Consider the following 15948-nt stretch of genomic DNA (forward strand, 5'->3'; position numbering starts at 1 on the left):
CGAGGAACCCCAGGAAAGGGAAGGGGGCACAGGGTTCTGAAATGACCCCTGTCCCGCTGTTAGCACTGTTGAGGGCAAAGCAGCTATGGCACAGGGACATAAGGTGCTGTATGGCATTGCTGCCGTTGTATCTTGTTGCCGCTGAAGATGAATAGATCACACGGACACAGGTCGAGGTGTGGTGAAAGGAAGAGCCGAGTTTATTTTTCCCCCCAGGATTTATAGGCTTCTGACCACGGCCAGGGATTGGATGGTCAGGATAACACTTTCTCACTGCACTGGCCATGAGAGATGCCCATCACAAGACGTGTAACAGAAAGAATGTACACATATCTATGTTTACAGTTACTGTCCTGGGAAAGTCTTTAGAAAACCATGTCAGCAAGCTCAGAAGCTGAGTTTTCAGGGCGACAGTATCTCTGGCCAGACCGCATTTGTTTGAGCAAGGTGCAGTCCACAGCTGTGCCAGGGAGGCATACAATAGCCCGTGGCACAGGGCACACTTCCAGGATTCAGCAGCACACAGGAAAGGACTGGGCTTGTTTAGACTTTCTGCATTGCTGGGAGTTTCAACCAGGAATTTACTCTTAAATTAACTTTTCATCTTCTATTTTTTAACTACCTATTAAATGTCATTTTGCTCTGAAAGCCGGTGGGATTCATTCATGAAAAAGACAACACATACAATGAAGTTTTAATAAATTGTGTTTGTTCTGTAAATAAAATTCTGCAGTCCCCCAAATGTGAAACCTGCTTCATGGAGCAGCCTGTTAGAGGTTCTGATTTGGTTTCCAGTCCTTGGCTCCCTGATCAGGATTAGTTCTGGTGATTAGGTATACAGAATGTTCTCATCATCCTAAAGTTGTCTCTTACACACAAAAATGGAAAGTCCCTTCTGTCCATGCTGCTGAAAGTCTGTGTAAGAGCTAAATTGCAGTTTTAAAGTATGCTGCATTGATTGTGGATTAAGGAGGGAGTCATAGCATATGCCTTTGATAGACAGACTTGTCTTTATGCATTTAACATATGATCAGCTTACATAAACTTTTGCCATCCATGTTTTGCTTCCCTGACTTCAAAAATATTTTTTTGAAAAAGCAAAAAACCAAACCTATAACAGTCATGTCCTCTTTTCACATAAAAACTCAAATACAGTCATTCAGAGTCTTTTTCTTATTAAAACCATACAAAATAATACAAAATAAATGGTTTTCCTAAATTCCAGGCTGTGCAGCGCAGAGGAATTATTGTGAAACCAACTGGTGCCAGAATGGAGGCACGTGCATCAACAAGTGGAACACGTACATCTGTGAGTGCCCCGTGCGCTACGGAGGGAAAAACTGTGAGCAAGGTAGGCTGCAAAGAGCTCTGTGTGCATTGTGTGTGCATGTTTTACTGCCTGTCATTACCATCTCACAGCACATATGTCCTGCTGTGGTGCTTAAGGGTAACAGAAGATTGCCGTTGAGACTGTCACCCATTATCTATTTGAAATAATTTTAGAGATTCCCTATATAGTAGATGACATGCTGTCATGAGTAAGAGCAGCTTTCATTGATTTACTTACATAAGCAAAGTAGTTCCAAAGAACTTGGCTGGTATTTAGTAATTTGTTTGTAGTAAAAATGCCTGATCCTAAGCCCCTTTAAATCACTGGAAAGAATCCTGCTGACTTAACTGGGCTTTGACTCAAACTGAGGATGAATGTGCTGTTTTAATCACCACTTTTTTGGCAAGAAGGCATTCTGTGCTAAGTAAGAGCACTTTCAGTTTTACTGGATTTCTCTTTGATTGAACACAACGTGCATATATGTGTTAAACCTCATTATTAAAGGATAAGGAAGGAGCAGCAGGTGAGTTTTATAGGGTGTGAAGAACTTGCAGTCAGTTCTTTCCTTAGAAGTGAGGAGTTGCCTGTGTGAGGAGTCCCATGGGGTTGGTCCTGTAAAGGTGGATGCTCTTTTGGAGTCTTCCTGGATGCTTCCAACAAAGAAAACATGCTGCTTCTGGGCCAGGTCTAGGTAGTGGCAATTTCTCTTCCCTTTCCTGAGAAGTAGTGATATTAGGTTAAGAGGAGAGGACACATGGTGAAGTTTATGTCTTGGAGATAAAGGTTTGCAGAGTGAAGAACAGGGAAAAGGAATGATGCAGACCTCTTCCTATGCTCCACCTCACAGAGACCCCAGAGCTGTTATTACCCATAGCTGGTACCTGCTTTCTGTAGCAACTCCTCAAATATTTTGAGCTTCCCAGGTTTGTATAAAGATCTGATTTTTCCATGTGTCTCATGTCAAATATGTTTTTTGGTGAAATTCTTGTGTTTTCTTCATAGTGGGCTGTTCTCTGTGCTACAAACCCACTCTGATGTATCCTGAAGGGAGTGCCAGGGCCCAGCTATGGTGTGTTCTGCACTGGTGTAAATGGGGAGTACTGCTATCACATGCAAGGACTATCCTTCCCTCTGTTTTTCAAATAGAAATTCAGAATTTGATCAGAAGTTTGTTTTATTTACTATTTTCTTATCCCAAACTCAAGACCAATCCACAAAGTTTGGGATTTAGAAAATCATTTAGGAGCTGCCCTGCAGCCATCCCTGGAAACTCATTTTAAATTCAGTTGATAGAGATGATGGCAGTCACAGCAGCACTGCCTCGCCACCATCCCAGCTGTCACCTCTGCTGCCAGCACTGTGCATTCCTGCACGTCCTGTTTGTCACTGAAAAACCCCATGCTCTTGCTGATGCCTCAATTTGTGGGGTTTTTCTGATACTTTGAAGGCAGCGGGCTGCTTGGTTCTTTGATGATATGTGTGGGCCAATGTCCCTGTGGCAAAATTGCAAGCCAAGAAAGAAATGGAATGTGACCAAAGATTTCAGGAGCCTGAAGTTAAAGTCAGGAGGAACCACAGATATGCTATACTGCTGTCTTTCAAATTGCTTATTTGAAAGCTCAGCTATGATCCTAAGAGCATTAGCTATTATTAGGCTATTTTTTTTTAGTTATTTTTAAAAAAGTCTTAGATAGAATATTTGCATTTTAGAGTAGGAGTGCTGCATTTCTTCAATCCCTTTGGCAGTGCTGGTTCTGCTTCAGGCTAACAGAGGACAAAGACTTTGGCAAGTTATCAATTAACCTTTTTTTCATTTCCTGCTCTTCAAAAGCTCTGGGATCTGGTCTGCACGAGTGAGGATGGGGTGTTTTACCACCCTCCTAGAACCTGTTAACTCACCTTCTGGCAGCTCCCATCTCCCCCTACTGATACATAGAAGGAAAATTAAGGAAAATAAGGAAAAATTAGTTTTACCTTTATTGCAATTTAATTATTTTAAACTATTAGGTGTTGCAATTCTGTGAAGCAGCTGTGTCTGACTCACTCTTGGATGGCCAGTGTCATTGCACTAGCCTGGGGCTGAACACCACAGGTCTGCACCTAACATAAGCTTCCACATGTCCAGCACCCACACTGCAGGTGACATCCAGTGGGATGTTGGCAGCATGTTTCCCAGGCCCTCCACAGAGAATAGCCTTCATGTCTTTCTGCTGGCCTGTTAAATGTAGGATTCTCTTTAGAGTGAATGTAGATACACAGGGAGTGCTTCCAAGCGACAAACCCTGAGCACACAATGAGTTTGCATCACTGCCGATGGCAGGGAGGTGCTGGGAAGCACATGGGCCTCTGTGGTGACAGGAGAGATCAGGTCCCATCTGAGGACAGTGGATGAAGCCGTCCCCTCCATGGACACTCCTGGTCCCAGGCATGAGGAAGGGCTGGGGGAAGGAAGGAGGTCAGGGGGGGCTGACAAATGGGGATTTCTATTTAACTAGCAGGGGAAGGTGTGCCCTGGCCCCAGGGAAGGGAGGGAAGTTGGGAGAAGGTGTGGGAAGGGAATGGTATTTGCAAGTACAGAAAGTCACCACTGGTGAGAAAAGGGAGAAGGTGGCTAATTGCCATGCCAGTCCCACTCTCCCAGGAGCAAAGGCAAAGTGCTTGCAAACAGCATTCCCAGCCTTCAACAGGTGGGAAACACGCAAGTTTGCATCCTGCCGCTGTGCTGCAGAGGCAGATGGGCTCAAAAATCTCAGCAACAGTCCAGAAAACCAGCAGCAAAGTTGGAAGCTGAGGTCATTGTGAAGGTCGGCAGGGTAGAGGAGGAAAGCTGACTTTTGCACAGGTGGAGCAAGAGAAAATAATCCTGCTCAACATTGATGTGCTGGTTACTTTTACATTAATGTGGTGCAGTGTGGGCTGATGAATTGTGCCCTGGCCCAGAGAGCCAGAACTCAAGCACTTCATTCAAGTTTTAAGCAACCTAAGGATATCTGTATCTGGTGACTGTCTTTTTTAAAGTTGCCATCTGGTTTTCAAGAGCAGTCTATGCTGCAGTTGGTCCACCATATGCCCTCTCTGGCATCTGTGGTACGACTGCAAAGGGAAGATCACAGGCTGGAACAGGAGGGGAGAAGGGCTGCCCCTTGGGACTGCCTGCCCTTAGCCTGATGTGGCATGGTTGGGGAACCACATCTTAAGGAAGGGCAAGTCAAGTTACACCGCTGGCTTGACTAGTGGTAGCCCACTAGTCCCTGACTTTTTATTTCTCACAAACAGGGAGCTAAAGGGCTTGCACTTTACTCTAACTCCTGCACTCCACTATCCACCCCAGCCTTTCCCTTTATGGACACCAGCAAGGCAGACATACAAGAATTTGGGGTTTGGCTTTATTCCTCAAAAAAATGCAACTTAACATCAATTTGACTCCATTTTCTGCTATGGTGTCATCCCTCAACCTTTTTCTAAGAACTTAACATCTCATAGTAACACATATGCATTTGTATATATGTGATCTCTCCTACTACAAAAAATCCAGACAGTGTCAGCAGATAAGGTAGTGTGGAGTAGAAGACTGTTAAGCCCTGTCATTTCACTGACATTTCACTTTTTATTTCAGCACATGATGAAATAAAAGGCTGGGTGCTAATCTGTGGTGGTTGTACCCAGTCTCTAAGGCCTGTTTCCACTGGCAAAAAGCTGCCATGAACTTCACCAACATGCCCACAAGCAAGGATGTCAAGCAGGGGCTGACTGCAGATCCCACTGCAAGGTTCCACATGTGGTGGTGGTGTCATATGAGGTGTTGCAAATAGCACAGATCTCCCATGGCTTAATTTGTGCTTCTAATCAATGGGATCGACTAATCCATGGGACTGTAGCTCATGTTACTGATGGTAACAACTTTAAAAGTCCAAGGGGATGGAGTTCCTCTATTTTCCATCAGCAAAGTGCTTTCTATTGAAGACTGTCATTGGTGTCACCCCATAGGAGCTGTGCTTGTGCAAGGTTAGAGGGGGGCAATTTTGCAGGATATTTGAGGCAGATGGTTTAGGCAATGCCACACAAACTTTCTCCCTGTGAAAAGGCTGCATCGGTGGGGCAGCTGAATAATCTGGCTCTGGAGTATTCATAATTAATTCATATTTCCTGTTGCCTCCCAGCCTTTTCCTGTGTTTAATCTGTTAATTAGAAGCAGGTAGTCAAGGTTATGTTGAAAACATTTGCAGCAACTGTTGCCCTCATACTTCCTGCTCTGTCCACCCACTCACCAGCAGAACTGTATCAGCAAAGATCCTGAGCTTACCTTTCTAGGAACAGCTCTCACGTGGGTAATGCCATAGCAGTGTGGAGGTGCTGCATTTTAGTACAGGCACCAAGACAAGATGCCTCCCCCACAACTGGGGTAGGTTGAGAATTTGCTGTATTATCAACAGCTACACTGTAACTCCCCTGGACCAGCTCTTCATCCATGGTAGACTGAATATAGCTCACTGGAAGAGGATCTAGCTCCCTTGTGTCATCACTGTGACAAAGCAACATTTTTCCTCTTACCATTTGTCCTGAAGGATAAAAACTGTTTCTCTTCTGTATTTTGATTCACAGCAATGCCTTCTCCTCAGCGTTTCAGTGGTGAGAGCATTATCATTTGGAGCGACCTTGACATTACCATCTCTGTGCCGTGGTACATTGGGCTGATGTTCAGAACCCGAAAAGTCAATGGCATGCTAATGCAAGCCAATGCTGGGGCTGCATCCAAGATCAACATTCAGGTAAAAGTGTGGCTGCCTTTGGTTAGAAAAGAATTAATACTTCCCTAGCAGTGGATATGGTCAGATGAACTACATAACTTCATCCACCTAACTAAATGCATGTCAATAAAAACATATCATTACTTTAGCCTTGTACAAAGATCAAGAAGTGAATTATCAAAATATTATTATAAAAATCGTATTCATTTAAGATTATTTGTCTAGTCAGAGGTAGTAGTGGATGTAAAAAAATGCATCTATTGCTTTAGGGGTTCTTTGCTCATAAGGGAAGTTGGAGTCTGAATGTCCAAAGTTATACAAGGAGTTCTTGCAAGTATTCCCATCTTTACTCTTCAGGGTTTTTTTTCCTTTTGAGTTGTCTTAGGAAATATTACTCTCCTGCCCTCCACCACCTTCTGCATCAAGTGCAAATATGTAGCACAAAAATATATTATTTTTTTCCCCCCCAACAGATACTGAACAACTATGTGCAGTTTGAAGTGTACAGTGGCCTGAGCCAGGTTGCCAGTTTGAAGATGAGCCAGTCACGGGTCAGTGATGGGGAATGGCATCATTTATTAATAGAGCTGAAGAGTGCGAAAGATGGCAAAGATCTCAAATACCTTGCTGTCATGTCCTTGGACTATGGGATGTACCAGGTAAGGCAGCATTATAACCTTGCCACTCAGCACTGCACAAATGCTTTTAGGACTTCTAGGAGAAAGTAGGATAAAGGACTGTGGACAAGTATTTATGCTGTGAGACATGTTCTGCAGTGATTTATGCCTAATCAATGATACTAATTTATTGCGCTTTATGATAAGATATCTTAAAAGAAGTCTTAAAAAGACACATTCTGATGTCTGGCTCCTCACTGCTTTGGTATTTTTAATGTAATCTACTGTCAGCTACTGCTTGACTCCATCACTACAGAAAGCAGGCTGTCTGTGGCACAGAGGATGATAGTGCTCCTTATCAGCTGTTCTTTTCCTCACAGAGCACTGTGCAGATTGGAAATCAACTACCTGGATTGAAAATGAAAAGCATCATTGTGGGAGGTGTCTCTGGAGATCAAGTCTCTGTTCAGCAGGGATTTTATGGATGTATGCAGGTATGAAATGAAAAGTGTAGCAATAAATTTTGAACTTGTGAGAAAATTCACCCAGGTGAAAATGTGGGAGGTTTCTTTTTCATCTATCCTCAAACATTTCTGTTTCCTCCATAAAAATTATCTAAGAATAAAAATATTAATGTCTACCCACTTTGCCAGGTACAGATCTGATCACATAGGGGACGAACATTTGGAAAAAAAAAAAGTCTGGGTTTATCTCATCAGGTGATTTCCTTAAAATGGAACCTCATTGATGAAAATAGTGAAACACATAGTACTGTACTCTGAAAGAAGATTCTAATTTTAAAATAACTGTTCTTTGTCACCAGGGAGTAAGAATGGGAGAGACATCTACAAACACAGCGACTCTCAACATGAAACAGGCTATCAAGATTAACGTAAGGGAGGGCTGTGAAGTGGATAACCCATGTGATTCCAACCCCTGTCCCCAGAACAGCTACTGCAGTGACGACTGGGACAGCTACTCCTGTGTTTGTGACCCAGGTAACATGGTGACCACTCATATAGGAGCTGGATCACACCTTCATGTGCTCATCAGAAGCAGCACAGCAGCAGCAGCAGCATGCTGATTCTTCCTCTTCCCATCAGTATTGCCCCTCCCACTCTTACTGTAGAACCCTGGAAGCTGCAGTCCTGGGCTAAGAATCCAGGCAATGTATCCACCAAACAGACAGTCTCTGGTCCAAAGAACTCCTGTGCACCTCCCCTTTTCTTTGGGTGTTTGTTTTTGTTTTTTTTTCTTTTTCTTTCTCAGCCTTTTCTGCTGTTGAATTTCAGTCTCTCACTCTGCATCCTAATCAAGATACTTCGAATGTTTTCTCTGTTTTGGAGCATGTAGCCAGCACATGCTGTCAGCACCCAGCAGTCACCTCCCAAACGTGCAGCATGAGAATACAAAACTATTTGTAGCACATGCCCTGAATATAAAAGTGGGAACCAAAGGCACAAGGGTGCCTCAAGCATGGTAACAGACTGTCAAAAAGAATGGCTTACTATCGTTTTGTCTGAGAGGGAAAAGAGTGCTTCATTTCTGACATTATCTCAGAGGGAATCTGCTGATTATCGAAGATGTGTTATTAGTGTATAAGCTTAAGACAGACAGTCTTTTGGAGACATGCAAATCGTAAATTACAATGCTTGCTGTAATTTTCTTACCTTGTCTCCCCAGGGTACTTTGGGAGAGACTGTGTTGATGTATGTAACTTGAACCCATGTGAGCATGTCTCCACATGTGTGCACAAACCTAGCTCATCCCACGGCTACACCTGTGAATGTGGACAAAGCTACTATGGACAGTACTGCGAAAGCAAGTAAGAGAATTATTTTGTGCTTGGTTTCTTGATCCTTCCAGGTAGCTCTTCATCTAAGGCAGTAGTCCTTCCACTTCCTGTTCTGCTCTGATAAATTTTTCTTTACAATTTGAGTGGTATTTCAGGCTCTGTTGCCTTTTGGCATTCCTGAGCTCTTCCCAGAAACTAGACAATCTTCCATGTTGTTCAGGAGCCATTTTTCTTCATCAGCTGCACAGGAGCTCAGCCAGTTCTGCTTTAACACAGCACTAGATCTCACCTGTACTTTGTGGTGGACTTGGCCTGAGTTTGCTGTGCACCTCTCCTCCAACTTCCCCAGCACACAGAGTGATGCCCCAGTTTGGTGGCCTGTAGCAGGATAAAGTCTCTTTGCAGTTTAGGTCCAGTTCCTGGGCTGGCAAAGAGCCATCTCTTCTGGACAGTCTGGGGGCCTGTGTCTGTTGCTTTGTGGGAGAAACGTGCTGATTCCCTCGTCAGCAGCTTCCTGGTCTCAGATAAGCATTCAGCAACCGGCCCTATCCCAGAGGCGGCACTTTGATTTACTGTAATATGGGCCATTCATGATGTGCAAATGAAGTGCATTTGTCTGCCCATTTAGGAATGGCTCATGTGATGTTTCCTTCCCTTTGAAAACTGCAAGCTTCTTCCTCTGCCTTTTGTTGTGTGGGCTTGCAAATGTTGGCCATGCCCGTTGCCAGATTTGTCTTTCATTCCTCTGGATTAGAGGCACAGAGACACTGTCCCTTGTCATTATCTGCTGACATCGTGTCAAGTGCAACACTGTGGTTTTCATATTCGAAAGCATAGAAGTACAAACCTAGCAATTACTGTAAATAAAATTGGTAGTGGTCCTTGAAACAGATGCAAATAGCTTTTCTTTCCTACAATGAGCAGCAGGGAGGGGATACCTTGTGCATTACCATGATCCAGGTCTCAGAGCCGTTGTCCTTCAGGCTATTGCTTGACAAAGACTCCCAGCTATCAGAGAATCAGAGGTCTCCTTGCCAGAGCTGCCAACACAGTGCTGGGACATCTGTGGGACAACCTGCTCAGAGGCTCACCCAGAAGAAATAGTATCAGTGAGAATGGGGGTTTTCCTTCAGCAGAGGTGGCCTTTGGCTTGCTGCTTAGCTTCCAGTGCTGCTACACTCAGTCTGAATCATAGTCTTTGATCCACAGTCCAGATCAAAGCAGCCACCCTCCCCTCTTCCATGTCCCCAAACATGAGTCCCCTGTCTCTCCTGTGGCAGACCAGGGCTTTGCAGACCTTGTAGTGAATAGTCCAATAAAGCCAGGTTGGCTGAAAGTGGTAGCTTTTCTTTATAGGATGAGCTTGCAGACAGCTTTGCACCTGTGCTGGTGTCCCTGTGGGCTGGACAAGAAGCCCTGCTGCTCACAGCAGGGCTGGGGCAGGATGGGGAGTGGGATATAGTGCTGGGGAGCTGTACCCCAAGAAGTTTGTGGTGGTAGATAAACCAGGGCACAGGCTCAGAGCTACCTGCACTTGAATATACTTAGAGAAACATTCCCTCTAGTGTTTCATAGCACTGATATTCTGAATTTTCCCACATTATAGTGTATTTATATTTATGTATGTATTGATTGTTGTTTGAGATATATTACTGTTCGTAAGCTGATGAGTTTGAGTGCAGATTTGGCCCAAAGCTTTTTTTCACACTTTTTAAGAGGGAACTTATAATAATTTTCTTTCAATTTGATTTTCTTTAATAGGATTGACCTACCTTGTCCCAGAGGTTGGTGGGGAAATCCCATCTGTGGCCCGTGTAATTGTGAGACTAGTAAAGGGTTTGATTCTGATTGCAATAAGACCAATGGAGAATGCCACTGCAAGGTAAGCAAAAGAAACCAGTCTTAAGTCAAAATGTCTTTAGTTTAAAAAGTAACTGTAGCACTAATAATTACAAGTGAGTATCTGAGACAGAGTACACACAGTTGTGCTTTGTATCACATATATATGTATGTGCACAGTGGAGTTAATCATTACCCAAAACATTTTGCTGGCACCACCCTTCTCCAAATCATACTGTACAGCTCTTATCTTATTTGTGTTTGGAAAACCAAACCGAGAGGATGAAAGCCTGGCTCTGATCTCTGAAGTGCAGCCTGGTTTATCGGGGGAGATCAGACCAGGGTGCAGAGGAGTGTCTGGGGTTTTGTGTATCACAAGTGAGTAATAGCCATGAAACAGCTCGGGCCAGCTGGGTGAAGCTCTCGCCTGTGCTATGGCCGGCAAAAGGCCTGGCAGCTGGAGAGAGCTGGAGGGCTAAATGCTTTCCTCACTGCCATCTCTGAGAAGTTTTCCATGGACAGGCAGGGACAGATGGGGGACATGGGAGGGGAGGCACCTCGTCATGAAGGTTTTACAAAGGACTTCTCACAATAGGTTTTACAACTGGCTTGAATGACATCAGAGGAGCTGGGCTTGTGCAGACTGGCGGCTGTGAATCTGGCCCCCTGCTCCTTTCCAAAATGCCAGCAGGACACACAGCAACTGTTGCATTAAATGGAGTCAGTGGGGTGCCAGCTCCAAGCTCTTGTGCAATCCTAATGTCTCAGATCAAAAGCGTGCACAGAGGCGATTTGAATATGGGATCATTGCGTGCTCTCCACCCTCTACGTGAAACACAAATGCACAGTGCAGGAAGTTTCTTTAGTGGCTCAGTCGTGCCATACAAGAGCAGAATTGGAAAGCTGAGAAAACTGTAAATCCTCCAAAAATATGTTTGGTGGATACTTGCAACAAGTGCCCAAGGAGTAACGTGGGCCCTGTGGCTCCGCTGCAAATGGCAACCCTGGGTCTCTGATAATAGTGATGTAATTTTTATCTGTGCTCTGCAAAATCAACCCTTTTATGGCATGCATACTGCTGGAGCAGGTTTCAGAAATGTAAAGCGGTTTGGAATACCTTGTGTCTATCATTTTGGTTTCTCTAGGCCAATTACTACAGGCCCCAAAGCAGTGACACCTGCTACCCCTGCGACTGTTTTCCGTCTGGCTCCCACACACGCGCCTGTGACATGGAGACGGGGCAGTGTCCTTGCAAACCCGGCGTCATCGGGCGGCAGTGCAACCGCTGCGACAACCCGTTTGCAGAAGTGACCGTCAGGGGCTGTGAAGGTACCCGCTGCCCAGCCCGTGCTGCCGCTCGCCGCGCCCGTCACAGCCGCTTGCAGATTGGGGACGCTGCGGCGGCCGCGTCCTGGGGCGGTGTGAGCCCAGCGGGATGGCCCCAGCAATGGGGGCCGTGGGGGCTGCAGCAGCCTAAACATACACCCCTCCTCCTAGATATGTGCCAGTGTGACTCACGGGGGCGAGCTGAGGTGTGTTAGGGGGAGCAAAAGACTAACGCCAACTTTTCTTTAAACCTGAGTTCATCTGCCAGTGCAGTGTTGTATTGCTGAGCTGCAGCTGAAGAGGCAGGTGAGAGCCCTCACACCTTTTGCCCACAGAGGCTGTGCCGTGCACCTCGTGCACTCTGCCGTTCTTCCCCATCTTGCCCATCCTGCCTTTCCTGTCACCCACCCACCCACCCACCGTCCTCCTGTGATCAGCACAAAGCTGCTGCAAGCAGCCATCTCGCCACAGTGTGTGGGTGAAATGAAGGAGAAATGTTTTCCCACAATAAAGGAGCAAACAGAGATAGGCAGAGCCAAAATCCAGAGCCCCATAATCATCCTGAGCTCTCCTCTGCCTGTACCTGTCTGTCTAATCTGCTGGATAAGGAGCAACTGATGGGTTACAGCTTGGAAAGCACTGCAGAGGACAGGTATCCTGGCAGGGCTTTGGAATTACAGGAAGGTCCTTCAGGCAGGTTGAAATGTCTCATTGTTGTGATTTTTATCTTGTCAGAAAAGTTGCATAATTTCTTTTTCTGCTTTCAGTAATTTATAATGGCTGTCCCAAGGCTTTTGAGGCTGGTATTTGGTGGCCACAGACCAAGTTTGGCCAGCCAGCTGCTGTGCCTTGTCCTAAGGGCTCAATGGGTAAGTTCCCTGGGTAAATAATTACCTACTTTAGCTGCATGCCTCTTCTAAAAAAAAAAAAAAAAAAAAGAAAAAAAGTGTACATGGGGAATAGCATTAATTAATTAATTAATTCTAGAGATTGCAGCATAGTTTAAGCATGAGCAGAAAAGTATAGCGAGCTGAAATCAGAGAGCTGTAAAAATACATTTGGAATACTAGCAATAAATAAATAAATACAACAATACACCAGCTAAACATGTACAAAGCCCAGAAATTTTCTATTTTCAAAAAAGCAGAGTTCAATTTTCTATTTTTATAGAATATAAATATCTATTTTTATAGAATATAGGCAAATTTCTATTTATCAAGCAATTCTTACACATGTAACTGTTAGTTTCTAGTGATTTATAAGTAACTTTAGTCATACAGTTCCTCTGGACAAAGGTAAAATTAGGAAAATCATATTCCCGATGACTGTTTTACTAGGGTTGCAGCCTACTAAAGCTAAGAGTTGCAACAAAACTCGTATTTTTCCACACAATATCTTTTCCATAAGTGAAACACCTGAAAAACACCTTTTATAAAGCAGATGAGCTGTGTTGTTTTGTACAACAGGCAAATGACAATCTGCTTTTTCATATATGTCTCTGAAAACATGTATCAGATTTTTGAAAATAGAGTTCCCAATCTTTTCCAAAGTCTGTTCTGTAGGAAATGAAAACTCTGTCTTGGTTCTGGACCTTGTAACTCTCTGCTGTGAGTGCTCCTTAGGCTCAGGGAATTATAAACAGTTATGTGACAGCCCCAAATATTTCTAGGGGGAGGCCACTGCTTATAGGTGTGCAGAAGATTTGTCGTCACCCTATCTCCTGTTCTAAAGATTTTAGGAGATAGGTTTTGTTTTTTTTTTTAAGTGAAGAATCTTTTCATGATTAAACAGTATAAAGTTGAATTTAAATGTGTTTTCTGCACTGTTCTTGTGGTTGACCCAAGTGTCTCTTCTAGGAAATAGACAAGCAGGCAATGTTGCTTATAGTAATTGCATGTTCTAAGTAAATTTTACAGATAATTCAAAAAAATAAGCTTTTTAATAATGAATATTCAGACTAAGAAACTGAGGCTTAATTGTATTCACCTAATCATGGAAGAGAAATAATATAATTAGATACAGTAAAATTAATTATAGGTCTTATTTAGATATTGGTAATTAAATGGCTTAGACACATGCAGTATGTTATGTGCAAATTAACTAGCACAAATGTAAATTTTGAATTTGATTACTTGCAATTTATGGTGAAGGATTCTCAGCCAAGACTTACATTTTAAAAATATTTGACAAATAGTACAAAATATAATAGGCTAAATTAAATAGTAAGCTGCTCACAGTCCATTTACAAGTGGCAAAAAGACAATTATGCATGTTGGCTGAAGTGTTTAGCACATGCAGCATGCAGATGTGTGGGCATGTGTTGACATGAATACAGCATTTGTCCAGGAGATCTTCCTATATAGACTATTGCACAGAAATCTCAGGAGGGGTTGGTTTTCAGGAATACTTAGGAAGTGCAGAGTCTTTCGCTTTATTGGTATAAAGAAATGAATTAATTAATTTGAGAACAATCAAGCAGTGAGGCTGAGAGCAGTCAGGCAGAGCTTGGAGTTTGCCTGACTTTTCTCCAAAGCCTGGGGAAAGCAATTCCTGAAGATTGGTAGTCTTTAACTTCTCTCTTACAAGAATCCTGTTTGGAAATTGAAATACATGTGTAGCTTTGAGCAACTTGAAAATGTAGGAAATCTGAGAGCCTAGGATAGTTGAAATCTATGAATATTTACCCTGCCCAATTCAGAACATTGTTTTCCATTGATGCTTTGTTTCTTTCAGGAAACGCCGTTCGCCATTGTAACATTGAGAAGGGCTGGCTGCCTCCTGAGCTTTTCAACTGCACCACTAACACTTTTGTGGATCTAAAAATCATGGTAAGCTGGGTTTTCTCAGTTTTCCTTTTATTTTGTAAATAAAGATCAGTTTGGACTCCAGTTTGATATCTCTGCACTCAATCTTTTGACTGCATCCTTGAACACCTTCATTTTCCATCAGAACACTGGTGCTTTTCTGGTTCTCAGGTTTGCCATCAAGTTTTGCTGCCAATATTATAATAATATATATAATAGGATTTTTTATTCCTTTTTATCTGATTCAGAATGAGAAGTTACACCACAATGAGACCAAGCTGGATGGAGACAAAACCATACGGATCGTGAGAGCGCTGCAGAATGCCACCAAATATACACACAGCTTGTATGGCAACGACGTGAGGACGGCTTACCAGATAATGATCCGCGTCCTCCAGTATGAGAGCCAGCAGCAAGGGTTTGACTTGGCAGCCACAAGGGATGTGGAATTCAATGAGGTAAGAGAAATACTCTATACTGTGCTGAGCCCTTACAGTTTCTCTTAAAAATCAGGTGGCAGTGGGTAATTGAATTTGTCTTTGACCAAGGTGAAGTGTAATTGCCTAATCTGTTCCAAAAATAAGCCTTTCTTCTCAGGTTAGAATGGAAAGTTGGTTATGCATGTGTCTATGCACACATATGTATGTGAAATACAAATATAGTAGAATGTCCTTTTCTAAAAAACATCGTCATAGTAACAGCCAAAAGCAATATGGCCCATATGAAAAAAAATCATCAAGTTAATCTGGTTTTCCTGGCTAAAATAATTTTGTGTACTGTATTTATTTTTGCTGTAAAACATGCCTAATGTAATCATGCTCATTTAAACCTGCAGTGAACAAAGTCTGAGCCAGTTACTGACTCTGAGGGTTTCCTCTAATTCAGGTTTGAGAACACTTGAGTCACAAGTTGGTACATTGAAAGGTATTCCATATCATATTGGTATTTTAAGGCACATACTAAAATGAGTACCAGAGAGCTTCTGTTACCCAGAGCATTCATGAAAGACCCAGTTGTTACCAAAGACCTGACCAGGGCTTGAGAACAAGCTGTAGCACCCTCACTGCCTGGGAAAATACGTAGTTGTGGTGGAAAAATGTGAAATTTGAAGGCAGTTGGGAGTATTCTGTGGTCTGATAATGTAAGGCTGGATGACCCATGTCAGGCTTATAGAGCTTTCCTGAATCCAATGTGTAGTGGGGTACTGTTCTCCACTCTTGCCCATACTATTTCCAGGATCCTGACCATGGCACAACACAGAGTGCAAGCTAAAACATCTGTTTGGAGCTGTGCTAGCAGAGCCCAGAACTGGGGCACCAGTGTGTGGAATGACCCTCCAGGGGTCAGGACTGGCATCTGTGCTGGCCAGAGATTGTTTGTCTCCCTTAGAAGGTGTGCTACGCCCAAGTCACTGTTCACAGTACTCAGGAGGACCAGATAGGTCAGGCAGACTTTGGGGTGAAATTGTGCAAAGTCAAGCTGCACCAGG

The 15948-nt window shown here is 43.5% G+C and overlaps 1 protein-coding gene across 1 annotated transcript in view; it reads left to right on the plus strand.

Annotated features, from left to right (window-relative positions):
* Positions 1–15948, plus strand: part of LOC131573470 (cadherin EGF LAG seven-pass G-type receptor 1-like) — a 163679-nt gene that overhangs the window by 116578 nt on the left and 31153 nt on the right. Inside the window, exons 8-18 of the mRNA XM_058827458.1 lie at positions 1226–1351; positions 5933–6099; positions 6552–6737; positions 7076–7189; positions 7519–7693; positions 8379–8520; positions 10252–10372; positions 11475–11658; positions 12423–12524; positions 14389–14483; positions 14708–14917. Coding sequence (XP_058683441.1) covers positions 1226–1351; positions 5933–6099; positions 6552–6737; positions 7076–7189; positions 7519–7693; positions 8379–8520; positions 10252–10372; positions 11475–11658; positions 12423–12524; positions 14389–14483; positions 14708–14917 — 1622 coding nt within the window. The remainder of the gene's footprint in view (positions 1–1225; positions 1352–5932; positions 6100–6551; positions 6738–7075; positions 7190–7518; positions 7694–8378; positions 8521–10251; positions 10373–11474; positions 11659–12422; positions 12525–14388; positions 14484–14707; positions 14918–15948) is intronic.

Source organism: Poecile atricapillus, chromosome Z (genome assembly GCF_030490865.1).
Source record: "Poecile atricapillus isolate bPoeAtr1 chromosome Z, bPoeAtr1.hap1, whole genome shotgun sequence".
Classification (NCBI taxonomy): domain Eukaryota; kingdom Metazoa; phylum Chordata; class Aves; order Passeriformes; family Paridae; genus Poecile; species Poecile atricapillus.